The 15,270-nt window shown below is 39.6% G+C and overlaps 1 protein-coding gene across 1 annotated transcript; it reads right to left on the bottom strand.

Annotated features, from left to right (window-relative positions):
• Positions 1–652: 652 nt before the first annotated feature.
• Positions 653–11,764, bottom strand: LOC306858501 (membrane-spanning 4-domains subfamily A member 4A-like; the record flags this gene model as incomplete). Its single annotated transcript, XM_079399067.1, has 6 exons — positions 653–724; positions 1,658–1,774; positions 3,132–3,275; positions 9,409–9,477; positions 9,571–9,681; positions 11,600–11,764. The coding sequence occupies 6 exons, from the start codon at positions 11,762–11,764 to the stop codon at positions 653–655; spliced, it is 678 nt and encodes a 225-aa protein (XP_079255193.1).
• Between the last annotated feature and the right edge of the window lie 3,506 nt (positions 11,765–15,270).

Here is a 15,270-nt window from a genome sequence, read left to right as displayed (position 1 = left end):
GTACACATTTACCCAACTACAGTGGTGTGAAAAAGTGTTGGCCCCCTTCCTGATTTTTTATTTTTTTGCATGTTTGTCACACTTTAATGTTTCAGATCATCAAACAAATTTAAATATTATTCAAAGATAACACAAGTAAACACACACCACTGTATGTATATGTGTGTGTGTGTGTGTGTGTGTATATAAGCAAATAGATACTGCATGGATGATTATTTTTCAGCTGGCAGCATGTTATTTAACCCTAACTGATGCAGCGAGTGTCTTCTCATTTCTTAACCAACCACATCCTGTGGTCATGGGAAACATGTTCATCTGTTTCAGAAGGGTCCAATTATTGGCATGCATCAAGCAAAGAAAACAAGGAAATTGCTGAAACTACTAAAATTGGGTGAAGAACTGCCCAACGCATTATTAAAAACTGGAAGGACAGTGAGGAACCATCATCTTTGACGAAGAAATGTGGTCGGAAAAAAATACACTTAAACGTTGAAATCAAATTGTACAAAGAAAACAACAGTAGAACTCACGGCTATGTTTAATAGTGAAAGTGAGAGCATTTCCATATGCACAACGCGATATTTGTATTTTCTAATACATTCCCATATGTTTTTGTGTTTGTTTAGGAACACTGTCCACTTATTGATATTGGTTAGCATTCACTGTATTGTGGAGGAGCGTCCGCAGGCTGGTGATGAATGGAAGAGCTGCTGGCCACAGGTATCTGCAAAAAAACACATGTTATATGATCAGCTTCCTTGCTTATGTTTATGTTATTGTAATATGATATATTCTTTTAGCACCATTTTACTCAAAGTCCAATTAAACTGGGGTTCAAGCTTCTCTTACCTCTGAGCTGATAAGATCATGGAAATGACTTGGCCTGTAATCAGAGGGCTGTGAAAGTAAAACTTGTGGAACAAACTGCACCTTTGGGGGAAAAAATGTTAATATGTTATGCCTTCTCACGGTGAAGTGCCAGAAATGCAATAACACTGGCAGACAGTTTCAGTATTACAGGTTTATAAACCTCACTGTATTTTAAATGGAATAGAAAGCAAAAGACAGAAATGCTTCTAAAATGTCCTGGTGTGGGACCTTATGCCTTCATCTGGATTTCTGGAAATAATTTCACAACTGAAAAGCTACATGGGATTTCTCAGCAATGCCTTGGTAATGTTGCTGTTCTTGAAGCAGTTAAACGTGGATTTCTACTATTAGTACAGACAAGCTCACGCCTCAAATTCAAGTATAATCTAATAATCCTGAACAAATATTTAATGTGGTCTAGTAAATTTGTTCACCCTGTTATGTAACATTTTTGCAATGCAATGTGTAACAGAGTGTAAGTTTTAAGCTAATGAAACCCATTACTAGCTAGGATACAACAACATGCTAGCAGAAGTCTTTAATAGAATCTTTAAAAGAAAATAAAATCCTTGTGTAAAACGTTTATGACTAATACATTGTTCTTGGATTTTCTTTCCCTCCAAGGAAATGATGTCACTTCTAGCAAGCCATGTGATTTAGGGCATATGCTTAAGATTTTAAAGGGCAAGTAGCACTAATTTAACAGGGTGGACTGGAGTTTGATAGATGAACTTATTCAATGATTTTATCGATTTATGATCAGTGATTGTAAACTGATGTTACTCACCTGAGGAGGACAACAGCAGGAGTTAGCTTTACAGGCAAATCTTGACAGACGGATGGAGATGATAAACTCAAGCACGGCGAATATCAAAAACACACCATGGATTCCCCAGAAGAGAGTCTGAGAGAAAATACAACATTAGCACAATCAATGATAATTACTACTCACACCGGCACACTCCAGTCAATCTATCATCCTTGAGGTTTATTTGATAATATAACATATTCAGGGCCAGATCTACTAAACAAGAGCCGTATAAACTAATGGTGATATCTATATACTTCTAAGGTCATCAGCTCACCTAGCCAGCTGGGGTTTTTTGTTGAGGTTTTATTAAATTTTAATATTGATATTTTAGTGAAAAGAATAAAACACTTTGGTTATGATCATCTTTGGTACCTCCTTTGAATAAGCAGCTCCATATTTAACAAAGCACACACAAAACACTGGCCTATTTTAGAGAATATGGAAGTCTATTGCACATAACCCCATTAGCGTCTAGTTTTTTGCTTTTTTTATGGGTGGTAAATAATGACGCAAATACCAGTAAATTAACTCTCTTGCATCACTGAATCATTACGTTCTTGTTTATCACTGTAAATCTGCTTTGAAACAATCTATATTGTATAAATTGCTATATAAATAAAGGTGATCTTTTGGAATATGTGCATAAAACATACCATCTATGTCTGCTACTGTGCACTATGTTCCCTTTACTGGGTAACACAGTTGACAGGTAACTTGGTTGACATTTTGAGTGTTTTGGGCCTATAGTCAACATGGAAGCCTAGAACTACTGAGCATGTGGTATGTTTAGAAATCAAGTTATATCACAATAAACAAATATTAATTTTGAAGAGCACACCCAAATGTCTTGATTACCTATCTAACTGAAGGCAAAACTATGGAATTACTTTATATATATACTATATACTTTATTTTTGAGGTCATTTTCATGCTTAAATGCAGAGTAGAAGGAGCAGCTTTACAAAATCGGACAGCTGAATACCAGGGTTATATGTGATATCAACATCATTTTTGACCAAAAGATATGGCTTTTTCAACATATAGTAGTGTGATTAGGGAAAATGTAATGTTTTACTAGGAAATTAAGCATTTGGGCTTTATATTGATGAAAATATATTCCAAAAATACTTCACGGATATGCGATGTACCCACAGTTATAGAATGGCCCAAATGCATATGCAATAATAAAGGCATATGCATCCATGCCTTCTTCTGACTAATTTCTCACTGTGTCTTTAGTAAATGCTGACAGTAATTGTTTAACACCTATAGAAGGTTTGCACTGGTGCAAGCTTTTAGTAAATCTGGCCCTTAAAAGGTCTGGAGTTTACAATTACCACTTCATGTCAATGACTTCTTGCATTGTAAATGATCTATAAATGACTTCTGAGTAGAACATGAGTGCAGATTAAGACTTAATCAATGTGAATATAAAAAGTAAATGACATACCATATACTTTCTCGCATTATAAAAACAGTCGATATTGTTACAGTGAGAGAACAATGGCCCTAAACTGAAATCCAGTGAAATAAAAAGAATGGCAATGCCTGCGGTTATCGTACTGAAAATGTTCATCCCAAGTGAAGCGTTCACCTATAGGCAGAAAAAAAAAACATAAAACAGATGAATAAATTAGTATGAATTTTAAAACGTATTGTTAACATGATAATGTCCAGTAGACCAGGCCTGTCCAAACTCGGTCCTGGAGGGCCGGTGTCCTGCAGAGTTTAGCTCCAACTTGCCTCAACACACCTGCTCGGATGCTTCAAGTATACCTAAAGACCTTGATGAGCTGCTTCAGGTGTGTTTGATTAGGGTTGGAGCTCAACTCTGCAGGACTCCGGCCCTCCAGGACCGAGTTTGGACAGGCCTGATGTAGACAGAAAAGTATTCTGAGTGTGATAAAAATGCACTACTTGACAAATAAATAAGGAAATAAAATATAGCCTCAAGCAGCAATCATCAGGGTTCAAGCACCAATGCCTTAGTGGATGATTAAGTGACACAATTAAAAAGTATCTTTTTCAAAAATAAATGTGGTTTTTAAAAAGCTTTTTACTTTCGTAAGGGATGATGTGGGGGTTTTATTATGAAAGGGGGGTTTTATTGTGAAGCGTCTAACAGGAAGTACCGGAACTAGTAGGTGCTCAGGGTCATGTAAATGAATGTGAGTTTGAACAAATGACGCACTAATAAATGCTGTTCAGTTGCTCTACAATGTATCGCTTGAATCTATGCCCAATAACACGACATGGTGTCAGAAGTCGGGCGGCAGTAAGAGCTTAATCGCCGGGGAGTGAAAGTAAGCTGTTCTGGGAGTGAAAAAGAAGGTTTTATCTGGAGAAAATAATGTCGAATACAGAGGAAGCGGGAGCAAGCGCACCGCACACGCAGCCTCGCAGGCTATCGCCCCAGCTACAGGTAAACAGCGGCAACAATGCTAACACAAATCCACCCCCGAACGCCACATTCACCATTCAGCCTCCCGAAGCGTTTGATTTTTCTAAGCCTCAGCAATGGGAAAAGTGGATACGGAGATTCGAAAGATTCCGTCTAGCCAGCAATCTGCATCTTAGCTCAGAGGCTAACCAGGTAAACACGCTCATCTACTGTATGGGGGATGAAGCGGACGACATTCTTCGAGGTCAAGCTTTATCGGATGTGCAGAGACAACAGTATCAAGCAGTAAGAGACACTTTGGACATATATTTCGTGCCCAGGAAAAACATTATCTACGAAAGAGCCCGGTTCAATCAAAGAGTGCAGCTAGCTAATGAGACTGTTGACTCGTTTGTCACCGCGCTTTATGCTTTGGCGGAAAACTGCAACTACGGTGCACTACACGATGAGTTAATAAGAGATCGCCTCGTCGTGGGACTTAGAGACACTAGCTTAGCTGAGAGATTACAAATGGACAAGGATTTGACGCTGGAGAAGGCAGTAAGTCAAGCCCGACAGTCAGAAGTTATAAAAAGGCAACAAACCGACATTAGAGGAGAGAACAACACGGAAATAGATGCTGTGTCAGTGAAATATAAAAAACAACTGCATCCAAAACAACAGTTTCCAAAATACAAGTCTCCAACTCAGCCAAAATACACTACAAAGTCCAAAACACCAAATGAGAGATCCTGCCACAGATGTGGTAACACACCTGCACATGCTAAAGTTCAATGTCCAGCGAAAGATGTGACCTGTCATACTTGTGGTAAAAGAGGACATTTCAGTAAGGTGTGTAAGTCTGTTAAATCCGTGCATGTGGTAGAAACAGAGAAAAATTATGACACACCCATGTTCCTTGGTTCTGTGGACGCAGGTTCAGATCCTTGGTATGCAGATCTTACCATCAGAAACCACAAAGTCAGATTTAAGATAGATACTGGAGCGGATGTTTCAGTTATCCCAGCCCAGACGTACTACAGTATAAATCAAAATGTGACAGAGTTATGTGACAAACCAGACAGACCATTGTTTGGACCTGGGGGCACTCCTCTCAATGTAGTGGGTATGTGCAGAGAAACATTGTGCAAAGGTGAAGAAGAAATTGAAGAAAACTTATATGTTATCAAAGATTTGCACATAGCGCTGTTGAGCAGGCCAGCAAGTGTCAAGCTAAACCTTGTGTCTAGAGCAGATTGCATAGACATGAAAGTGTTAAATGAGAAATATCCAAAACTGTGTCAGGGTTTGGGGTTAATGCAGCAACCTTATACTATTAAGTTGAAACCTGACGCTGTTCCTTTTTCCCTGGCCACACCAAGACGTGTCCCCATTCCTTTGCTGGGAAAGGTGAAACAGGAACTGGAAAAAATGGAGTCCATGGGAGTAATCAGCAGAGTTGAAGAGCCAACGGAATGGTGCTCAGGTATGGTCCCAGTGCCAACCAAAAATGACTCAGTGCGCATTTGTGTGGACCTCACTCACCTCAATGATGCAGTGTGCAGAGAGAAGTACATTTTACCTTCAGTGGAACAGACACTTGGATCCCTGGCTGGAGCAATCGTCTTCAGTAAGTTGGATGCAAACAGAGGGTTTTGGCAAGTCCCATTGTCACCTGAGTCAGCACACTATACAACATTCATTACCCCTTTCGGACGCTACCATTTTAACAGACTTCCTTTTGGAATAGCCTCAGCCCCAGAACATTTTCAGCGGAGAATGTCAGTGATTCTCAATGGGCTACCAGGAGTGGTTTGTCACATGGACGACATACTCATTTGGGGAAAGGACCAGCAGGAACATAATGTTAGACTTCACACAGTGCTTGTCAAACTGCAAGAGGCTGGAGTCACACTAAATATGGAGAAATGTGACTTAAACAAAAATGAGGTAAAGTTCCTAGGACACATTTTATCTGCGGGGGGAGTCCAACCGGACCCGGACAAAATCAGAGCAGTCAAGGCGATGAAAGAGCCGTCAAATGTCAGCGAAGTGCGCAGCTTTCTTGGGATGGTCAACCAGTTAGGTAAATTTATTCCAGGACTGGCTGAAAAAGATAAGCCCCTAAGAGATCTGCTTTCAAAGAAAAACCAGTGGGTTTGGGGCTATGCACAACAAAAAGCATTTGATCAGCTGAAAAGTGAACTGACATCAACACCTGTTCTCACACTCTATGATCCAAACAAAGATCTTAAGCTGTCTGCGGATGCCTCATCCTACGGACTCGGAGCAGTCCTATTTCAAAAAGAAGGTGAGCAGTGGAGACCGGTAGCATACGCCTCACGCTCCTTAACTGAGACAGAGCAGAGGTATGCACAGGTGGAGAAGGAGGCGCTTGGACTAACGTGGGGATGTGAAAGATTTAAAGACTTCCTCATCGGGAGACACTTCTCCTTAGAAACTGACCACAAGCCACTCGTCAGTCTGCTGGGTCGACAAGCCCTAACCGAGCTTCCACCCAGGATCCAGCGGTTCCGACTCAGGCTCATGAGGTACAGTTACTCCATCTCACACACTCCAGGTAAAGCACTCTTCACAGCGGACACCCTTTCACGCGCACCTGTCGTACAAGATTCAGATTCTAAAGCTGCAGCAGATTTAATGGCTGACACAAACATCTACGTCGATGAAATAGTCAGAAGTCTACCTGCTAGCTCAACGTACATCTCACAACTGAAAGAACAACTAAAAACAGACAAAACATGTTTGGAAGTCATGTCATTGTGTCAGAGAGGCTGGCCAGATTACAGCCATCTCACAGGTCCAATCAAAGCATATTGGCCACACAGAGACACTCTAACGGTACTTGATGAACTGTTACTGAAAGGCACCAGACTCGTGATTCCTACCACTATGCGCAACTCTGTTCTCATAGCCCTACATGAGGGTCATCAGGGAATGTCTAGGTGCAGAGAGAGAGCTAGAGAGACAGTGTGGTGGCCTGGTCTGAGTGGCCAAATCAACGAGCTTGTAAAAAACTGCACCACATGCATTAAGGAACGTGCCAATTCAGCGGAGCCTTTAATGCCCAGTGTGCTTCCTCAAAGACCATGGCAAAAAGTTGGAGCTGATCTTTTCACTCTTAACAACAGTAACTATGTTCTGGTGGTGGACTACTATTCCAGATTTGTGGAGTTAGCAAAACTGACGCCCACGAGATCAGAAGATGTTATAGTTCACCTAAAGTCAATCTTTTCCAGACATGGCATTCCAGAGCTTTTCTACAGTGATAATGGACCTCAGTTCTCAAGCCAGCTGTTCAAAGACTTTGCAGCAGCATATGGTTTCAGACATGTAACCAGCAGTCCAAAATTTGCACAAAGCAATGGTGAGGCTGAGCGTCACGTTCAGACTGTGAAAAGACTACTAAAGAAAGCAAAAGACCCATATCTTGCACTTTTAGCCTACAGAGCGACCCCATTGGCTAATGGATACAGCCCAGCGCAACTTCTAATGGGACGGAGACTTCGTACGCCAGTTCCTCAGCTTCCCTCGTTGCTCATTCCCAGCCTGCCAAATGAGGCTACAGTGGTGAAGAGAGAGAGAGAAAGGAGAATAAAGGACAGTTCAGTGTTTAACAAAAGACATCGTGTGAGAGATCTTCCTCAGCTTTCACCAGGACAAACGGTGTGGATCACAGACACCAAGAGTGAAGGGACTGTCATCTCACTTCATTCTACACCCCGCTCGTACATCGTGGAGAGTCCTTCAGGAGTCATCAGGAGAAATAGGCATCATCTTTTGCCATTGCCTGAAATCACACCAACGGGTCAAATTCCAAGTACACCAGTCTGTCCAACTGAGGACGCCAGGCTCACACCGAACTGTTCAGAGTCCGCAGTTAAGACTCCAAAAGCAGCTTCCCCAGGCCCTGTCAGAACCAGGTCTGGTAGAAGTGTTATAAAACCTCAAAGACTGGACTTGTGAATGCAAAAGAGTTACAGAAAAAGAAAGTGTTCTATAAGTTGTAAAAAAATAAGAGAAAAAAAAAAAAAGTGTTTTCATTCATGCAGTAAATGTTCAGTTAAGTCTGCATTCATCTCCTAGAAAGGGGGATGTGGGGGTTTTATTATGAAAGGGGGGTTTTATTGTGAAGCGTCTAACAGGAAGTACCGGAACTAGTAGGTGCTCAGGGTCATGTAAATGAATGTGAGTTTGAACAAATGACGCACTAATAAATGCTGTTCAGTTGCTCTACAATGTATCGCTTGAATCTATGCCCAATAACACGACAGATGATATGTGATCATAATATGTGGTGTTTGTGACATTTAGATCAATCGCACGTCACCCGAGTCTGACTCAGCTGCATTTATTTTTTAACCCGACTGGATCCAAACATAAACGGCATCCCAGTGTCCTGCTGACTGGTTTGGCTGCTGCTCCAGTACTTTTATTTATTTATTTACTTATTAATTATTTATTTTTAATTTTTACTTATTAAATATTTATATTATTATCTGCCTAATGGATACAGATTTCTGAGTTTGGCTTTCAATTGTGACCAGTGGATTTTAAAAATAAACATGGTAGTTTAAAAAAAATGTAATTGATAGCCTAATAAATCATGGATTGTTTGCAACCTCATCTCCGGCTCAGGGCTTCTGCACACCTTGCAATGACACGCAGCATAATGAAGAGAGTGGATTTTCCTGATGGATCTCATATCTAATAAGATTGCGTTTCATATTTGTTCATTTACATTACATTTTGCTAACTCTGTGACACATTAGCATTATAAGAATCTTGAAGATTCTTCTCTTGAACACCTGATCCAGTTTCAAATGCAACACCATGCTAGAGAAAAAGAATCGTAAAATTTCCCTCCTCATTGGCTCACTCAAATTGCCAAAGTGGCGCCAAATACGCATAAAACGAGTGTGCCAAGAAATACGTAATGTAATGTGTGTTGTAATAATGTTACACTGTTGAGGAGATGCAGCGCCTCCAACATCCCTGGATGAAGTGTGCAAAATTTAGTGAAGATTGGAACAACAGCCTTTTTTCCCCATGAAATTCAAAAATGTTATTGTTTCTAGCAGTAACTCAAAAATGCAAATCATATTATTATTGCGCCACCTAGTGTTGTCTGTCTGTGTGCCTGAACAGATGTGCACATTTGGGGTCTCTACGAATTATGCTCACTAATAAAAAGACAAAGACACAAAAAAAGACAAGAAATCATAATAAGTACAGAAAAATCAGTACAAACACAATAGAACACTATTTTTTGTACTTCCAGCACAGTGCTTGGACCCCTAAAAGTAAAGTGTTGTGTAGTACATACCAAACACAAACTGGAGGGGGAATTAATTTTATTTTCTGCAGCAATGCAGAGTGAGCCAGCGGTAATGTACTGAGAAGAGAGAGAAAGAACAAAATTGACTTGTGTTGAAATGTAGCTTGTATTACAAAAGACAGAACACTTAATTATATAATAGTTTCTTACGATGAGAGATCCCCAGTAAGAAGTGCCAGTAAGGACAAAGAATGAATCTCCACGAACTGTAAGCACGATTCCCAACAGGAAAGTCATCAGACCGATCATTATCTGGACCGTCTGTGAGGGACAAGAAGAACACAGAAAGTGTGAGTACGACGAGAGAGTCTTCATAAAGGGGAACAATATACATTTATGGCAGATGTAGTTATGGTCTTCATTGATTGGACTAAAATATTCAGCAAGTGTGGAACCATCATTGTATGAATGTCATTGTGTTTGCGGATGTGTGAGATTTAATTACTTCACATTTTTGATAGTTTGCAACTCCTAAAACATTCTTCTGTGTGACTTATACACTGTAAAGTTTAATATTTAACTCTGTAAATTATAAACTTTATCTTATATTGGTGTCACCAAGGCAGTAAGTCGCACTCTTCAATAAAAATTGCGTATGCTTTATTTTTGGAGATGTCTCAGGTATAGAAAGTAAATGTGTGTCACAAGCTGTTTCTTTATGCATGATCTACAGTGTTGGGAGTAACGCGTTACAAAAGTAATGCATTACAGTAACATTACTTTTTTGCTGTAACGCAGTAGTGTAAGGCATTACTAATCAATTTTCAGTAATATTTTACTCTGTACATGTTCAGTAACGCTTGCGTTACAACACCCTTTTAGCCCCAATTTTATTTATTTTTATTTATTTAATTTAAAGTCGGGCTACGACCTTTTTTTTAATCTCCCTAGGGCTAGGCTTCGGGCCAATATTCACGTCATACTTCAGACATGGGCCGGTCCTCGGGCCTGTTTTAGGCTTCTCCTTATCTTTATATTTTAGACATCCATCAATTATTGATGGAAAAAAAATTGCGGCGCTGGTGGAAACAACATGAGTCCGTGCTTCCGCGACTGTCAAGAGCGGCTCGAAGGTGTTTAGTGACGACGTTTTGCACAATGTTTTGTTGGTATTGTGAGTGCACACAAATAAAAGTAGACCCTTTACAGTTCCGAATGATGTATTACTCTTACCTTTATGAGCAAAAATTACAATGCAAGTTGTTTCCATTGAAAAAAAATTGCAATTGATTGCGCTGGTGCCTCCATGTCCTGCGCTTTAGCTTCCACTCTCCACACAAACTACTGATGCAGCGCACATTTATCTAGGTTTAACGTTTAAACATTGTTATATGCTTGAACTGTTTTAGTATATCTATAGATTTTATTTTAGGCAAGACGTGATGATTTGAGAAGGCTGAATTTATCAAACATAAGCTATGATCAGCCTGCCGCTGGCCGCTTGGTCGTTACTTTAAGAAAGAACGGAACGAAATATAAACACTTTGTCATTAGGGCAGGGCTCTAGTACATTTGGTCATTTTAGTATGTTAAGTTCTACTTCTGTAGATATTTTGGTGAAAGTAACTCAAAAGTAATACAGGAGTCATGTAACGCATTACAATTCTGAGACCGTAATATTGTAAGGAATTACTTTTAAATGACAGTAACAAGTCATCTGTAATGTATTACAGTTTGGAAGAAACTTGCACAACACTGATGATCTTAGCAAAGAAGGCAATTTTAAAGAAATGGAAGTCTGAATCTGTGCCTGTATTTGAAATTTGGCTTAGAGACCCAAGTTATGTGTTACCCCTAGAAGAGCTGGAATATAAGATATTTATAAAAATATAGAATCCAATAAAATCCTTAATTAACAATCTTGACTTAGAACTTCTTAATGTCTTAGTAGTCAAGATTAGGGGTGCACTCTGACCCCTTCAATTATTCAGCTGATGATGATGTGAAATGATGGCTGTGTAAAATCTTGTTTTCTACACTTACAACTGCAATGCAAAATCAATGGTTCCATGTTTGTTAAAAGCAAATAATTAAAAAAATGTGTATGCTTTGTTAATGTTTGTTTCACTTCTCGTTTAATTTTTTTTTCATGCACTTTATTACCTTACACTGACATGCACAAAAAAAAATAAACTAAACAAACAAAAACAATTATCTGGGTATATGAGAAATTTCTCACCCCAAGGGCTTTCTGTTGGCCTTTCAGAAATGCCTGAAGTCCTTGAAGAGGTACATAAACAGACATAGGAGCATTGGTCACCGTTGTATCAGGTGATGTTTGTGTTGCTGGCTGCAGCTGGATGATGAGCGTTGAAGAGTTCATGGGTATGGCAGTGTGGGACATTCTGGTTTCTCAATCTCCAACTGACCTGTACAAAACCATAGTAAATGTGTAGTAAAAATGTGTTTAAGAAGTATTTCATCTCCAATGCAATTAGAATAATTAATTCAGCAACTTTTTAATTGAGCATTGAGTGAGGCTTGAGCTGTATCTTTTTCTTTTCTTTTATGTTATGTGTGTACATGACTAGTTATTGTGATTTTATCTTTTATGTATGTTGTTATCTGCTGTGTTGGTGAGCCAAAGACAGTTTTCCACTCAGGTGGACAATAGTTATACTACTACTACTAAATCAAAACATGTAAACAATATGATTATGAAACAGCTCATGTTTAAATTGATGTGGCATATCAGACGAATCAGACAATTTAAGATTTAGGTGTTTTCAAGATTTCAGGTGTTGAAACAATGCAATGAGCCAAATTATTTGTCCAGGATACGGGGGCACCACGAGTCTGAAGCAAGCCTAACTAACCAACTCTTTCACAGCTTTGAACAGCTCACCGCAATAAAACAAAAGAACACTTATTGATAATTCCAACTCAGGAAGAGATTGTCAAATTTGCGGCAAGCATTCAAGATTACGATCAAAGAGGCAACACATCATGATCATCACAAGCACAACTACCTGTATGAGGGAAATCACGAGACTTCCTCAGGTTGACTTCCCCCACTCAGGACAGAGACCAGACTAAGACTCCTTCTAGACCAGTGGTTCTCAAACTTTTTACACCAGGTACCACCTCAGAAAATATTTGGCTTTCCAAGTACCACCATTATGACCAATATTAAAATACAGTTGAGTATTTTAATGCTGCCCCCCAGGGGGCTTTCAGAGAGCTTCGGGGGGTGCTGGAAGCAATATTTTTGAAAGGGGGGCGCTGAGGTGTTCTTGGGGGGCATTTGGTTAAGCTGAGTTTACACCAAAGATGTATGAGCTGAAACTTGCGAAAGAAAATGGTCTGCCACATGTTAACGCCGTCTCTACACTGGATGCATCAAAACACACTTTCTATATCAGTTTGTCAACTTGTCGGTAGCGCAAGCGAGTGGAGCCCGGCAGAGAATGCGGCATCCGTTTATGTAGCGTTCACGCTCAGACTACTGAACGGCTGATTATAATCAGGATCTGTGTGCCTTGACACAACGTGTCTCGCCTTTCGGTGTAGTGTTAAGTTAGTGTCAGCTCCTAGTTTACACCAATACTACCGCTTCTAAACTATAATTTCCATAGCTTTCGCAGCTGATGCAAGACTTCCTGTGAAAACAATAGCAAACATTTGTGTGTGTGCAGTGTAGCAGCACATTAGTTTAGAGCGGAGAACTACCTGTACAATAAACTTTAAACTGTTTAAAACATGAATTCATCCATGATCTATGCTAAAAGTGCTACCGCCAGACCCAGAGATCGGCTGAATGGATTCAAAAACGGTAAAACTCCACTGTTTAACTCTTGGGGAGTTGGAAAATGAGCCTATTTTCAAAAAAAGTGGAGTGTTCCTTTAAGAGAGTCAAAATGCAAAATTCCAAATTGACCTGAACAACCATCAATCATTTAACCCTCTGGGGTCTGAAGGTGTTTGGGGGGTCTGGAGACGTTTTGACATGCCCTGACATTTGTGCTTTTTTCAGTATCTTAAATACATATTAATATCTAAAGTCTAACAACACTGTATTCAGTACAAACTGGCCTACAATAATATGTGAGCAGCATGAATGTATGTTTGTGTTTTTGAGAAAAGTTTATGCGTGCTTAGTGAAAAACTAAAAATGTATAAGTCACTGAAGTAAGGCCCTAAAACACATACAGAACAATTGTTTACAAGACTTTTGAGAACTGGATGTGGTAGTAGAGTTATTTATTTAACTTTTGTAAGACATGATTTGTGATAGAAAGGTCTGTATGCGAATGCCTCCCCTTGGCGCCGGCCCATACTGATCTGAACACTGAGACTTGAGCAGAAACATTCCTATACTATAATAACATTCATAGTGTTAACACTCACACTACTTTTATATCTTGTAGTTTTATATGTTAACAAACATCCTGATGTTGTGAGACATTTAGACATGACACATATTTCAAAATGTTTCATTTGGTTTCATTCATGTAGTCAGGAATTATAGGTTGGAAATGTCTAACTAGTAAAATGTGTACAACTTATGTAAAACAACACAATAACAGATCCAAGTAATCTTCGGCTACTCATCAGAGTGATGTCCTCCACTGGATCTAGCTGTGCGACACATCGTGTTGTGTTCTTCTTCTGAGGTAAATTCTGGGTTAATTCTCTCAGCGCATCTTCTTCCAGAAACAAAAAGTAGCAGGGATGAACTCTTCTCGTTTGTTTACATCCATGCACGTCTCACGTGGATGTTTAGAATTTGAAAACCGTGATCGGCTCGTGGGCGTGATAACATTAGAGATAATGCGTTGAGACAGGAAAAACTGGACATCGCGTTGGTTTCATACGGATTACTTTAACAGAGAATATTTATTTTGGATGTGACTTTAAAGGAACACTCCACTAACTCCCCTAGAGTTAAACTGTTGAGTTTCACTGTCTTTGAATCCATTCAGCCGATCTCCAGGTCTGGCGGTAGCACTTTTAGCTTAGCTTAGCATAGATAATTGAATCTGATTAGACCATTAGTATTTGGTCATCAAAAATGACCAAAGAGTTTCAATATTTTTCCTATTGAAAGCTTGACTCTTCTGTAGTTACATCGTGCACTAAGACCGACGGAAAATGAGAAGTTGTGATTTTCTAGGCCGATATGGCTAGGAACTATACTCTCATTAATAATTCCAGCGTAATAATCAAGGATCTTTGCTGCCGTACCATAGGTACGCCTGATAGTAGTCCCCAGCTAGGTAACTAGTTATGATATAGCTGGGGACTACTTTCAGGCGCTGCGTAATATCAGACAGCAAGGGTCCTACCATGATCAAGGCACAGAAACGTAATAAGGACATGGTTAAAATAGTCCATGTTCAACCGTAATTTTATGAAGCTATGAGAATACTTTGTGTGCAAAGAAAACAAAAATAATGACTTTATTCGATGATTTCTTCTCTGCCAGGACAGTCTGCCTCCATTATCGAGAGTATAACATGCATGTGGTGCTGTTGATGTAGAACACGCATACACTGAGCCTTGTTTACGACCAGAGGAACACACACGCATGCATCGTGGTACTCTCCTTAATGGTGGAGGACCGTCCCGTAGCTTCAGACAATTACAGTTGAACCACTGATGTCACATGTATTACTGTCTGTGGAGGGTCAGAAAGCTCTCAGATTTCATATATTAGAAAATATCTTAATTTGTGTTCCAAAGAGACAGGCAGCGCGAGCCTAAACAGCGCGACCTCGATACTAGAAATACACTATCCATTATCAATCACTGTTTACGCTGAATGTAATAAAAATAGAAGAATCATTCTCGCGTTTTTATGCTTCACTTGGTTATGTTTTGTCACTAAAATTTTAATCAGGCTATTTGTCT

The sequence above is a fragment of the Barbus barbus genome, assembly GCF_936440315.1.
Source record: "Barbus barbus genome assembly, chromosome: 39".
Taxonomy (NCBI): Eukaryota; Metazoa; Chordata; class Actinopteri; order Cypriniformes; family Cyprinidae; genus Barbus; species Barbus barbus.
This window is presented reverse-complemented; position numbering and strand designations above follow the sequence as displayed.